The 15,000-nt window shown below is 48.3% G+C and overlaps 1 protein-coding gene across 1 annotated transcript in view; it reads right to left on the bottom strand.

Moving 5' to 3' along the window:
* grik4 (glutamate receptor, ionotropic, kainate 4) overlaps window positions 1-15,000 on the bottom strand; it is a 254,342-nt gene that overhangs the window by 9,755 nt on the left and 229,587 nt on the right. Inside the window, exons 12-14 of the mRNA XM_076976463.1 lie at window positions 11,246-11,449; window positions 6,571-6,684; window positions 222-331 (exon numbers count right to left, since the gene is read on the bottom strand). Of these exons, the coding sequence (XP_076832578.1) occupies window positions 222-331; window positions 6,571-6,684; window positions 11,246-11,449 (428 nt within the window). The remainder of the gene's footprint in view (window positions 1-221; window positions 332-6,570; window positions 6,685-11,245; window positions 11,450-15,000) is intronic.

Here is a 15,000-nt window from a genome sequence, read left to right on the forward strand (position 1 = left end):
CTGTGACACAGTGTAGTAAGATCTCTTCTAGCATAGCATAAAAGCTTAAAAAATAAAAATCTTTAATAAAACTTCAGTGTTTTACTGAAATTAGCAGTGAACCGCAATCATGTCCTCTTCTCTGTAAGGTTAATCAGTTGTAAGGTTAATTAATTGTTGACTGTAAGTGTAATCAGTGCTGCTGTGTGCCAGCAGGTGTCAGTGTGGAGCTGGATACTTACCTGGCGACCAGGAAGAGCACACAACTGACCGCCAGGTATGCTAACAGCATGAAGAGCCAAACCCCTGGAGAAAAGGGGTCCAGAAAGGAGAAATAGCCCGGTCTCCTCCCCTGAAAACAGGCAAAACACGAGCTGGAACAGTCCAAAGTGGTTTCACTCTGACCTTGAGTTTTGCTTTATTTCACTACATCTCAAAGTATTTAAGTGCAAATGCATTTTCTTGTTTGGCTAAAAGCAAACCCTTAGCTTAGCTGTGCATGTAAGGAGTCCAATTACTGCTGACACAGAGGAAAACAGCCTCTGTACAACAGTCAGAACCAATTAGCCTGGTCTTTCTGTGGCCACTTATACAGTCAGTGGTCAAGAGCAACTGAGCAGTATCTTATCAGTGGAGCAGTTACAAAGAAACCTTAGAGTCTAATAAATATGCGTTACAGATACCTTGGAAAAGTGGATCTAAATAGAACAACCAGCCCAGGAAAATAAAAATACAAACACTATGCGATATAATGAGCTGCAACTTTCCAGCTATATTCACGAAGCCTCCAGCGCCAGAACGTGACGGAGAATTGAACAAGAACGTGAGACGTCGGTGCAGCAGGCACAAGAACGTGAGACGTCGGTGCAGCAGGCACAAGCTCACACCGCTGAGCTGATTAAATATTCCACCTCCACTTCCCTCCTGCACACATCAGGATAATTGAGTGACATAAGAGTTAAGCTGGAGTCTGGGAGAGCTGTAATTACTGCGCTGATTTAAAGGGGGGGGGGGGGGGGGGGGTGTGCTGGACGCTCTCGGCCCAACCTGCGGTTTATGGGGGGATCAGGGCTGCTGGAAACCACGTTCATGCATCACAGACAACCACATTCATGTATCAGAGCCAATCATGCTCACGCATCAGAATATGTTGGGTTTATGCATCAGAGCCAATCACACTCATGCATCACAGCCAATCAGGTCAGAGCTCATATATCAAGAGTCAGTTGGGCTCGTGCATCAGAGCCAATCAGGTTCAGGCATCGGAGCCAATGGTGTTCGTACGCGAGAGCCAAATCGCACTCACGCGTCAGATCCAATTGAACTCATGTATCTGAGCCAATCATATTCAGAGCCAATACTGCTCGTGCATCAGAGCCAATCATATTCACGCATCAGGCATTAGAGCCAATCATGTTCACGCATCAGACCCATGCATAGACGCACTGGTTTGCAGCACTAAACATCTGCACTAATAGAGAGACAGGAGTCTGGGGAACAGAGAGTGTTTCAGACAGACAGGTGGGTCCTGTGGCCCCCACGCCAGGCTGCGGTCGGCCGCCAGCTCACACCCCCAGAACCCGCAGCTCATGAACGGCACTCGTTAGACTGGACTGAAGCAGCCTGGCCGGGTGTTGAGAGCTGAGGGGCGGGGCAGGGGTGGGGGCGGAGCAGGGACGGGGCGGGGGCGGGGCAGGTTGAGAGGGGCTCTTGTTTAAAGCACTCTTCTAAATGTGCTTTTAATTGACACAAACACACAATCAACATCACAAGGAGCTTGACAGAAGCCAACCACTAGAGAGAGAGAGAGAGAGAGAGAGAGAGAGAGGGAGAGAGAGAGAGAGGGAGAGAGAGAGGGAGAGGGCGAGAGAGAGAGAGGGAGGAGAGAGAGAGAGAGAGGGCGAGAGAGAGAGAGAGAGAGAGAGAGGGAGAGAGAGAAAGAGAGAGAGAGAGAGGGAGAAAGAGAGGGAGAGGGAGAGAGAGGGCGAGAGAGAGAGAGAGAGAGAGAGAGAGGGAGGGAGAGAGAGAGAGAGGGCGAGAGAGAGGGAGAGAGAGAGAGAGAAAGAGAGAGAGAGAGAGAGAGGGAGAAAGAGAGAGAGAGAAGGAGAGAGAGAGGGGGAGAGGGAGAGAGAGAGAGAGAAAGAGAGGGAGAGAGAGGGAGAAAGAGAGAGAGAGAAGGAGAGAGAGAGGGAGAAAGAGGGAGAGAGAGAGGGAGAAAGAGAGAGAGAGAAGGAGAGAGAGAGGGAGAAAGAGAGAGAGGGAGAGTAAATAAATAAAGCCCAGAGGTGGGACCAAGTCAGTGTTTTGCAAGTCTCAAGTAAGTCCAAGTCTTTATCCTCAAGTCCCGAGTCAAGTCTCAAGCAAAGACACTCAAGTCAAGTCAAGTCTCGAGTCAAGACAGGCAACAGTCAAGTCAAGTCCCAAGTCTGAAACCTGGAATTTCAAGTCCTTTCGAGTCTTTTTTTTTTTACCAATGTTGCAGGTATATTTTAAATGTAAATAATAGACATGCGTTCTTTAAAATCTTTAAATCTGTAATTTAAATCTGTATTCTCCTCAAATCTTGATAAAACATGTGCAACTGAAAACACGAAGTATAAAAAAAAAATTAAAATTACACCTCTTTATTGCACAGTTCAATTTGTTAAACTTAGCTGCAAAAATATTCATACTTTAAACTACAATTTTCCAGAAATAAATATTCTGTGAAAAAGTCATAAGTAGAACTCCATGTTCAAATAAAAAGTGCTGATATTTTCACAGTACAATACAAAGAACCATAACAGCATTTTTCCCTCTCTTCTCTTATCTGGTTTCTTGGAGAACATGTGTGAGTGACACAAGACAAAAAAATATAATAACTGAACAATTAACAGGAATCTGCAACTTTAGACATTTCAGTAAACTATTCTGCATTGCATTTGCAAAAGACCAAACTGGCCAAAAGTCTGTATGTCATTTGTGCACGATGAGGCCGTAGAATGATGTCCCCAATAGCTGAAAACTCGCTCCACTTTTGTCAATATATTTTTTTCTCGACGTAGATGTCTTCAAATACACAATCCATGCTGAGATAGAACTGGATATTATGATGGTGACAGAGAGAGGCTCTCTTCCCCGAGTTCAGATACAGAACCCAGGGTTGCCAAACCTCACGTGCTGAGCATGAGACACACGCATTTGTCCGTCTTCACACGCTCTCACGCCACACATCCGATTTCTCACGCCGGAAAAAAAATCTAGTTTATTTACCTCTGATCCACATCTATGATTCAATGAGTTACTAGTTTGCCCTGGCACCAACCACTGGCGATCGATCGATCGCGATATAATACTTAACTTGTGTCCATTTTACACCCCGCCCGGTAAAAATTTACGTTCGCCAACCCCCCATTTGATTGGTTGTGCTGCAGCTCATGCACACACACGTACAGAGTGTGGAAAAGCAGAGGACTGGTCTGCGTCAGAAGGACGGAAATTAAATTAATGGGGCGCACTTTATAAATATTAATATGCGTTTTAAAATTTAGATTTGGGGTAAAAAAATCAAGTCTTTGCAAGTAAACAGGTTCAAGGCCAATTCAAGTCCCAAGTTATTGGTGTAAAAGTCCAAGTCAAGTCTAAGTCTCTGAATATTTTTTCAAGTCAAGTCAAAAGTCTTAATATTAATGACTCGAGTCTGACTCGAGTCCAAGTCATGTGACTCGAGTCCCCACCTCTGATAAAGCCATTTGAATTTGAATTTGAGTGAGGGAGAGAGAGAGAGAGAGAGAGAGAGGGAGAGAGAGGGAGAGAGAGAGGGAGAGAGAGAGAGGGACGAGCGAATATCTCATCCGCCGTGGTAGCTGCAGAGCTGTGTTTACTCGTGAACAACATGTGATAACTGTATTTATTCACGAGCAGTGCATGATAGCTGTGTTTACTCATGAACCGCGTGCGATAGTTGTGTTTACACGCAAGCAACTCTCGCTCTGCTCGGCACTCTGTGCCGGTGTCGTGTGGCGTGTTGGAAGGGTGGTGCTGACGAGCCACGCCGAGGCCCGTGTTCGCCCATGTAGCGCCGCCCGCAGCTTAATCCACCTCTACGCTCTCCAACATCACAGCCTAACTCTAATCCACACTCCAGCCCTAACTCTAACCCCTAACCCTCGTGACAAAGGTGTGTGTGAAACTGCAGTCGGTCTTTCCGTCACACTGCTGAGCTTTGCCACCAACATTTATACCCCCTGGGCCTTCATCAGCAGTAATGTTTATTAAATGGCAGACAGGACAGTGTCCAGGTGTTTCAGTGCCGAGCTGAACAGGTGCGGCAGACGCCAACAGCTGGCAAACCGTGTTTCATCCCGCGGACGCTTGGGCAGGGACCCGCACGCTGCCCTCAGGACAGGCGACAGGGGCCAGGGCTTTGAGGAGCAGAGGAGAAGCCAGGTGGTGGTGGTGGTGGTGGTGGTGGTGGTGGTGTCAGTGTGGGGGGTTGGGGGAGCTTCATCCACATGTGACACTGTGGAGAAATGTCTAACCAAAGGGAATGTGTAACCAATCAAGAGAAGCAGCAGGAAGACTGAAGGTTATCGTCCGCAGGGCAGAAATTATCTGTATCACGCTCTCTCTCTCTCTCTCTCTGTCTGTTTCTCTCTCTCTCTCTCTCTCTGTCTCTCTCTCTCTCTCACACACACACACACACACACACACACACACACACACACACACACACACACACACACATACACACCCTGGACCTTTGGTGCCTCTCGTAAGTCTGTTGTCGGTCCTTACCCAAGCTCCCTAATTAACTCATCACACCTGTTCGTCATTTCATCTCTAGCCACTCCCACGTCCACAGGGAGGGTCTTCGGAGGAGCCCGTTTCATACAGGCCGTTGTTCACCGCATGGTGACCCAGTGTTGTCCCACAGGTGGAGTCTCAAACACACCGTCTGCTTCCTCTACGCTCAAGCTACACACACACCACGACACCGAACGGTCATGCATGCAGTCACACATACATGAAGCACACTCACGGTCTGCTGCACGTCATATGACATAATACCACAGCACCATGTCAGGGGACGGACAAAGCCAGTGTGTAATTGAAAGCAGAGACTAGAGGCCGTGTTTCATTCCATTTTCTATCATTGATCACCCACAAAATTGCATTTGCAGGGTTGGAATGATCATGAGATGATTCTTGTTGGCAAGGTGGAATCAATAGAGAGTGGATTATTTCTAAACAAGCACTTTTGAAGGGGGGGGGGGGGCTGTGTTGGGCTGTGTTGGGCTGTGTGGGACCCAGGGTCCTGGAGAAGAGCAGGGGACACAGGGACACAGGGACACAGAGACATCCAGGGCTGTAGTGAACAGAGCACTTCACAGACAGCCTGGGACAGAGTTGCTTCACAGCACACAGAAACTGCCCTGTACAACAGCCTGAGATCTTGAACCTCTCTCCTCCACCCTGACTTACAACCATGAGGCCCATATGACACATACCTTCTCTCTCCTTTTTCACAGTTCTTCACCTTTATCTCTCTCTCTCTCTCTCTCTGTCCATCTTTGGCTGTCATTGTCCATCACGGTTCCTCTCTCTCACACTCACGATGCCTGTCTCTCATAATCACCTCCTCACCCACCCTTCATTTCTGGAGCTCTGTTTCAACAGCAGAATGACTGTGTGTGTGTGTGGTTGTGTGTGTGTGTGTGTGTGTGTCCTGCAGTGCGGTACACCCTGAGCAGAGGTACGTAAGCGTGCAGGAATACAGATGAGCGGTGATCTGGGCACTAGAAACTTCCGCAGGGGCGTGGGCAGCTAATCCTTCACCTGCTGCTGCCCGTACTACCCAGCACACAACCACGGAGACGCCGACCGCCACACCTGTTATCAGCCGGAGTATGGGAGGAGGCTCGCAGGGTGTGTGTGTGTGTGTGTGAGTGTTCTACTGGGACGTCACATTAATGTTTGCTCAGAGCGCTCCAAAGTGGCCTTATCCGGCCTGCAGCCGAGGCGGTGTGTCACCTTGGCTTGGCGGGAGGTTTGATTAATAGCACACAAGACGTTAACAATAAGAGCTGCTGGTGTCCAAGGCCGGCGTGTTCAATAATGCAGCGCTGCTGTGAATTAGGGGGACGTCCCAATCAGAGGAAGGTGGGATTGTAAAGGAGAGACAGCAGCACGGCGCCTAAGCCCCGCCTCTCTCAGCCCCGCCTCTCTGCCCCACCTCTCTCAGCCCCGCCTCTCTCAGCCATGCCTCTCTAAGCCCCACCTCTCTCAGCCCCACCTCTCTAAGTCCTGCCCGCCTCTCTAAGCTCCGCCTCTCTAAGCCCTGCCTCTCTCAGCCCCGCCTCTCTACCCCAAGCCTGTGTGTCTTCATCCATCTCTTTTTCTCCACTCTCTGCCCTCCGTCTCTCCGCCTCTGTCTCTCTCTCTGTCTGTCTCTCTGTCTGTCTCTACCTTTCTACTTTTTCACTCTCTGCTGGCTGCTCAGGGCTCTGGGTGGGGAGGAGGTGTGGCTGAAGAGCACTGGGGGGGTGGAGCTTTGAGAGTGGAGTCAGTGGGGGTGGAGCTTCATGGGCGGAGTCAGTGGTGTGTCCTTACCAAGTGTACGCGGTACATTATGCTGATCCCCAGAGTCATGAAGGGCTTGGAGAAATCAACGACCTTCTCCCTCTCCGCCGTGATGGTCAGAGCAGCTACAGCCAGGTCGGCCTTCTGGAGCGCACACACACACACACACACACACACACACACACACACACACACACAAAATCACTAGTGCATACACTTTCACAAAAGCCACAGAGAAAATATGACAGTTACATCACGCCAGTGAAATGCAGAGACAAAAACCCCGCCACAAAAAACAGATAAAAAGAGAACAACGGGCGGCCCTGTGAATGAGCACAGATGGTACGACCCATGTGTCAACAATCTGTTTGTCGGCTGGCGATAAGCACTTGTATTACAAAGGTGACCGAGCTCGATGCTGCCCAGAGAGGAGAGAGTGAGAGTCGTGTTTGGGGGGGGGGGGTGGGGGGGGGGGGGCGTTGGTGACAAACCGCTCAGCGATGGGGGCATGACACGCTCCCCCGGGGGGGCAGGGACACGCTCCCCGGGGTAAATCGGTATATGTCAGGGATTTGCTGCCCCTCCTGGGGGACGTGGTCTCAAGTGTCAGCCCCACAGCCCACCGTCATGGGGAGTGAGCTGGAAAGGTTCTATCTGGACCACAGGCAGGTCCGTAGTCTGAGGATTTGAAGAGAGGTAAGGAGTCCACGTCACCCACGTCACCCACGTCACCCACGTCACACGCGCTGTCCGTGTCATCTCGATTCAGGACGACCAGGCAGGAGTCGGGGGCTCTCAGGATGGCCTGTTCTTCATCACTGTTATGCAGTAACTCATTCTCAGATGGCCCAGTCACTGAAGCCCATCATGAAGCCATTAACCTCCAGCATGTCACACAGCCTCTATATCGCCACAGTAATGTGCAGGAAAAAGAAAAAGTAAAACCCTGTTTATAGAAGTGTAGTATCCCTAAAGGCCTTGATGAAAATTGCCCATAATGACCTCAGAGCTGGGGAGAACGTGTACCCTGCCTGTCTCCTAACTGAGGTAATAACGGCGTGAAGGTGTCTCTCCAAACGCTTAATGCTTTATGTCAGACAGCCTCACACTGAAAACATTGTGTTTTCTGCCCCCGTCTGCCCGTCTGCAGAGACGGAAACAGGAGTCACAACAGTACGAAAATGCTGCAGTTTAAATATGAATCTTCCTAATGTATATTAATTAGTGGTGGGCCGTTAACGGCGTTAACGGCGGTCGTTTAATTTGATACTCCTTATCGGGCGATATAAAAATTATCGCCGTTAATCTATTCTTAAAGTTGGGTTGGGAACTGGGTCAAAATGGGTAAGCAAACTACAGAGGACCAAAACTGACTTTTGAAAATTACGTCCGTGAGGTTAAATGTACTAAATGTTGACTTACATTTCAAATATCATATTTAGCTGAATAAACATGGTATTTAATGTACAGTATGTAGGGTTACAAATTCATGTTTAACTGAATAAACCGTTGAACACGAGTAGCCTCCATTTTATTGAGCATGTTTTTTTCTTCAAGTATCAAAGTAGAACAGCTTCCTCAAGCAGTCATTGATGCATTTTGGAAACAGGAGATGAGCCCCTGGTCTAATGCATCCTCTGTATTAAGAAACCCTATCTCAAAAACTGACTTTTAGTCATTACTTGGGTAGCACGCATATGAGCCATTTTAATATAGATTAATCTAGATTAATTTCAAGATTTCAGTGAGATTAATCTAGATTAAAAAAATTAATCTATGCCCACCCCTAATATTAATATTGACTGGTGTGCGGTGCCACCGTTCAAAGCAGCAGAAATTACAGTGGAAACGCTGCTTTTAAATAAAGCAGCTCTCTTTTTACACCACTTCCACGCTGTTAGGACTTTGACTCCATCACGGGTTGATGCTGAAAGAGAAAGAGGGAGAGGGAAGTCTCAGAGAGCCCTGCCTCGCCTGAATAATGCATGCACTGGCGCCCCCAGCGTGCCGTCCCACTTCTCCTTGGAGGTGTGCGCTTTTGCTCACCAGATACCGCAGAAATCCCCCAGTGCGCCGACAACAGCTCAGAGGCCATGCCACACGGCCATCCGGATTTGTGTGGAAATGACAGATCGGGCCCTACATGCGCCCGCTATAGACGAATGGAAATACAAGCTGCAGACTGTCCTCCGACCAAAAAGGAAAGGATGAAAGTGTCGTGTCTTTAAAACATTTTTAGGATGAAATGCAATGAGGTGTTAGAATACACACACCATCTCAATCATGATGGGACTACGGTTGCCTAAAACATGCAGATTCGCTCCTCCCACCGAGAGTGTGAGGCTGTGGAGTCTGGGCTTCCAGCAAGAACCTCTCGCTCCACTCTGAAAGTGTGAATGCACAACAGCAAACATACTGGCTGTATGAAGCCATCACAGCAGCTGATGGGAACTTCAGACGAGCGATTTCAAACCAAGCAAACCCCCGGCTGTGCAACACCCCAGAAATCCACAACAGATCTCAGGCGTTTCTACAGTGCCCAGACTACAGTATCTACTTTTACATTACGGAATTTAGCAGATGGTCTTATCCACAACGATTAAGTGATTTATCACTTTATAAAGTGCTCAGACAAGAGTCCTCAGCCCGGCACAAAGAGGTTCAAGTCCAAACCCGAGATACTGAAGCACTACTAGAATGAGGGGATGTGTAGTACAAAAACAGGACAGTTCAAGTGCGCTGGGCTACATTAAAGTGTTTTTCAGTAAGATGAGTCTTCAGTCAGTGTTTGAAGACAGCAAAGGACTCATAAATGAGCTTTTCATACAGCTGCTGATGTTTCGTTCAACCAACCGTGTGCTAGGACAGTGTGTGGAAGTCTGTTTCCCATTCATCGTAAACGCCGGGTGGCGTCTGACGTGTGAAGGACTCGAGGTGTAGATGAGGTTTTGACCCTTGCCATCACGGAGGGGGGCAAGTCCATTTTGTATTTGAAGGGCAAAGAGTTTCAACCGGATACGTGCAGCTACAATGAGGGACGCCGGTGGAGAGAGAGTTTCACATGTGGAACCCCACGTCAGACCAGAGAACACGAAAGAGGAAAATATCCTCAACCGCATCAGACGTTGGTCTCAGCCAAGAATCGTCCTTTCACCTGAATGCTATTATGAATAATTGTATAGACGATGATAGACGTTGAGCAGGAGGTCAGATGAAACACTGCACACCAGAAGGTCACAGCCAGTAATCCCTGGGCCAGACGAGTTGAGGCCAGCTGTGTGTTGTGTAGCGTTCTTGCAGCGTTCTCCACCTTCTCCACCTCCTCCCTTTCACCTCCATCTGTCAGAATGAATGTGGATCACAATTCAAAACAGTGGGTGTCGTCAAGGTCCTTCTAATCGCACTCTGAAAGGAGCATATCAGACCGATCACAGGAGGAAGCATTTCTTCATTTCCTTAATAGCTCTGGCCTCAATTAGCCTGGAGAATTAAGACAGATAACTTCTCAAAGGCTGCTCAAATGCACCCAACCAAGAGCAGAAAGGAACCTCTCCAAAAACCAACACTAACCCCCGAGCCCCTCTGTTCCCTGACCTCTTCCCCGGGACACAGAAGAATGCTACAATGTGTTTTAATTCGTAAAAAACAAATCCGGTTAAGATCATCACACACCCTGCAGAGGAGGCCTGCCAGCACACGGGTGAATGAATTACCATCGTGCCATAACATGTTTTTAAATAAATAAAGCCGCAACTGAGAAGATCAACAACCGAGAAGCCGGCAAACAGAATTTACTGCATATGAAATTTCTGTCTCATCAAGTATGTGTTAGTGGGTGTCAGAATGGGATGAATACCCTTCATGCATAGCTGGGCCTTTTTAAACACATCTGTGTGTGTTTGTTAAGGCCTGGAGGGGCTAATTGAAATTCATTAGAACAAGCAACCTGTGACCAAGAGAGAAAAGCAAACATGCTTGCTTTGCCATGGCCTGCTACAGTGACGGTTAGCAGTCTTTAATTACACCGGGCCCCCGTGTGCTCCATACAGTACAGCTCTCCAGTGAACAACCATTCGGCCATAACAGAATCTCAGTGTGGTTCATACTTCAGTGATCCAGCTGCTTCTGTGACCTGTTGGTCTGTGATCTAGACTGCATGACATACCTATAAAGGAACAGGCGTAAATTCATTTTGGAATATACACTGTGAAGAAATTGACTTTAGTTCATCCTGACTGCTAAACGCTTAGCTAGCTGACTAGCGTCGCTGATGGTGTTGGGGGGGGGGGGGGCGGAACAGCTCAAACATCATCAGTCAGAGCCCCCGCACACCCAGGCTGTACAGAGCTCTGAAAAAAAGATCTACTAATCAGCAGAATTCCTCGTGTAAATCAAGGCATGTGGTACATAGACTATAATTACTAGACTTCCTTGTGTAAATCAAGACATCTGGCAGTAAGATTATAATGACTATAAACCCTGAGTGATTTGGCATGGTACAAACATTGGGCTTTAAGTGGGGTAAAAAGACAGACAATGATGATACGGGACACACGAATGGTATTTTGGCACTTCAGGATAACTTTAGGACCATTTGGACATTTTTAACCTATATACGGTACATAGGTATACACTCTGCCTGTGGGTGTGATGATGGTAGTGGCTGGGTCAGGTCAGGGTTCCTACCCGGCCTGGTCTCACCTACCCTGGCCATGAGCTCGCCCACCATGCCCGTCCATGTTCCGTTAGCGCCCGGCACGCCGTACACCCCGTCGCTCACCAGCTTAATGCGGTACTTGAACTTCAGGATTTCAGCCAGCTCCCTCAGCATGTCCACGCAGAAGCCCTCGTACCTCTCGTTCTCCTCCAGCTCCTGGTGGTTCTCCTTCAACATCACGTAGGGATTCTCCTGCACAGGTACACACAGACACGAGTGTTTCCACCCATCTTCCTCCACCCACACACCAGGGGTCCGCCCACCCAGCAGGGGCCCGCCCCAACCTCCTCCGCCCACCCACCAGGGGTCCGCCCATCCAACAGGGACCTGCCTATGTTTCTCCAACCCACCCGCCAGGAACCCACCAATCTGACTCCGCCCACCCAGCAGGGGTCCGCCCACCCAGCAGAGGCCCACCCAACCTCCTCCGCCCACCCACCAGGGGTCCGCCCATCCAACAGGGACCTGCCCATGTTTCTCCAACCCAACCGCCAGGAACCCAGCAATCTGACTCCGCCCAATGACCAGGGCTCCGCCTATCTGCCTCCGCCCACCCATTCCATATTTATTATTTGTTTACTCACAATGTTGCTGCTTTGATTTAAGCCCACAATTTACTAAATAACTCAGAATCAAAAGTAAGGTATTGCTGATTTTAAATTCCTGTCACCCTTCCAAAAATACGTGGTGCGTGGTCGTGTTTTATAGAGCACGCCTTAATAAAAGAGCGTCTCCAGTTTGCAGGCGTGGGCGTTTAAGTCATTTACAGGGAACACTACATAAATCACAGAACATTGTCACCATGGCAATAAACGGGCTTTGCGGAGGGAAACCAGCCACATAAACGCTTTTGAAAATAACTTTTTTGAAGCTTGTTCTAATGCTCTTTCAGCGAGAGAAAGGGGCAATCAGTGTGTCTGACGTGCTTTTATAAGACCAGTGTGAGGATGGTTTGGGCACATCTGTGGCTCGGTTAGCAGGTGCCGTCAGACTGTGGAGGGATATTCGTTTTTGTACATCGGAGCCCCTGAGCACATATGCAAAGAATCAGCAAGACTCCCGTCACCACATCCGCCCACTCTGGCCTCCTTGGAACTTGATTGGCCCCCGCGATCCCATACTCCAGCCTATCAGAAACTGACGATTGCCACGCCCCCATGCTGAGGTGTTCAGGTTCACCAGATAAGGAAAAACAGAGGGAACTAATCCTGAATAGGGAACAAGATTAAAGCAAACTCTGGTAATGGACAGGCACGGACGCTGCTGTCTGTGCATGTGGGGCGGTAGTTTTAACAGTTAAAAACTCAGAAAGATGTCCAAGTGGTTTTGGGGCTGTAGGCTAGCGTGAGGTCATCCACTGCTGTAGGAGGTGCATGTTGAAGACGTGGGTGTGTGATATTTTTTTTTCTAGCGTAGTACAGATGTGCTCGTTGAGCCAAAGGTTAATGAGACATTTTACTGCCTCAGTTTGGCATTTGCCCCCTGCTCATTTTAACTACCCCCCACTCTGTCCTGTCATGCAGCGCTTAACGTCCCCGTCTTGTGACATCACTTCCTGGGTTTGGTTTGTTCGGTACTTGGCACGTACTTCAAAACGAACTGCACCAGGGGTCAACCTGAGGAGGAATGAGAATGACCCGCTCAAGGGTCGTCGCTCTGCTTATCTGGTGGGCACCAGAGTTCAAAAGCTAGTGCTCTCTCACGCGCTCTAACAAACCGCTCTAACAGAGCAATCACACCAGGGTTCATTTTAATCAAACCAAAGCTGCTTAGTGTCAGGACTAAGCAGTGAGTTTAGGCAGGTTGTGGAGCCAATAACCATTCAGGATTATATTGACAGACCTTTGTGCTCGGAGACAGTGGTGGCAGTGTGAACTCGTCGAGACCTCACCATAATGGCTGGACTACCTCACCGCTCACCGCCCAGGGCGGCGTGAACCATCACATATACTTATATTTGCTTATGGTAACCATAACAACCCATTATTCTCAGACCCTGCGGAAAGGGGAAAGTAATCCAGAATTCGGGACATTTTACTGCGGTCAAACAGGACCGAGCCTTTCCAGAGCCCATCAGTCCTGAAGACTTCCAGCATTTATCAGCACACTGTGCTTGGGTTCGGAGCCAAGCGGTCATCTCTCAAGGCCCGACGGCCTCCGTGAAAGTTGCAGGTCACAGCGGCGAGGTGCGAACTTTGTAGATTAATAGTGCACACGGTGAGATTAAAGGCACTTTGGGTGTCAAGTCTGCCAAAGTGAACATTCTTCACTCACGTCAGGATTTGATTCTATTTGTATTCGGTGGAAGGTTGTCAGCTGATGAAATCAATTTTACAAATGGAGCGTGAGGTAGCGTGATGTAGCGGTCAAGTGGTGTGTGCAGGAACGCGAGAAGGTGCTCTGTCACAAATGTCCTGTTTCTCTAGAGACCTTGTGTACGTCACTACCATTTTTAATATCTCTCCATTGTTACAAAAGTACAGCACAGTTACTTACCTGGATCATATGTCCCCTTGAGCTCGTTATGCACGGAAAGGTATGAATATATTTGTGACTGTATATTTCCGAAGGTAGACAACGATGACACTGTCACTAATGTTTTACCTGTTTACAGAGTGGATGCACTAAACTATAAACAATCAACTGTTTTGTATTTGGTGAAATGTATTTGGTGCTGATTTATCATCCTGCGTAAACACTTCAGAATCCTCCATGATAGTGCGGAGATCACAACCCTGTTTAGGGATCCAGACAAGCCCTTCAGCAGCGAGATAAACAACCATTCAGATGATAACTGGTACCGGGGGCTTTCAGCGATCTAGATGTGCCACGTGTAAACGTATTAACACAGCCTCTCTAATAGCGTGAAAGGATCAATTGTTATCACCCATTTCTTCTCTTGCATTACTGCAGGACTTGTCTACTATATTTCTTGCGAGAGATACAATCGCGTTTACGCTGGAGTAAGCAAGACTGGCTGATCATTTTATTGTATGACTTCAGACCATCAGAACTAAGGGTTTGTTTTTTTTCCAGTGGCAGCGCTAATGGATATTGCATTAATGACATATCTGTTTGCGCTGACAGCTGTTGCTATGGAAGCAACGAATAAGACACCTTAAAGAAATCTGCCTACATTCTCCGAGCTTTTAGAATTGCGTGGAATGAATGTTGTGATTTAAAGACGTATTGAACACAAACTGGTTTCCTTTCACCTCCTAGAACATCTTAACCACTATGTCTGAGCAGCTGATGAAGGAACTCCGTGCAAAACATCCGGTATGTCTGTGAAAGGTTGTGTAGTACACTGCAGTCTCGACTATCTATACAGTATATCAATCAACGTCCCTCAAGGGAGACCTGATGAGGAAGTGCCTCGGTCAGGTGGGGGACGAGATCGCCATGGAGACAGAGGAGGTGTGGTGTTCCTTCCTTCCGACGTGTCTGTCACTTGAGACTGTCACATCTGTTACCGCTGCTGTGTGTTTCATCTTGGCCACTATCGCGATGGCCGCTGGGTTCTCCACCGTTTGGATCTGGAGGTGTTGTAGAAGTTTCACCCTGCTGTTCTCCAGGGCTCACGTCCCGCGTGGACGTCATGGTGAGCAGGTCCTACACTGATCCAACTGTGTAATGGTATGGAACAGTCTTTCATGTAAATCTTACTAAATCCAGGAGACGCTGCATAGGATATTTCCAACTTTTTTGATTTTTCTCTTGACAAGTTATGTCACCTCAGTAGC

The sequence above is a fragment of the Brachyhypopomus gauderio genome, chromosome 16 (genome assembly GCF_052324685.1).
Source record: "Brachyhypopomus gauderio isolate BG-103 chromosome 16, BGAUD_0.2, whole genome shotgun sequence".
NCBI classification, from domain to species: domain Eukaryota; kingdom Metazoa; phylum Chordata; class Actinopteri; order Gymnotiformes; family Hypopomidae; genus Brachyhypopomus; species Brachyhypopomus gauderio.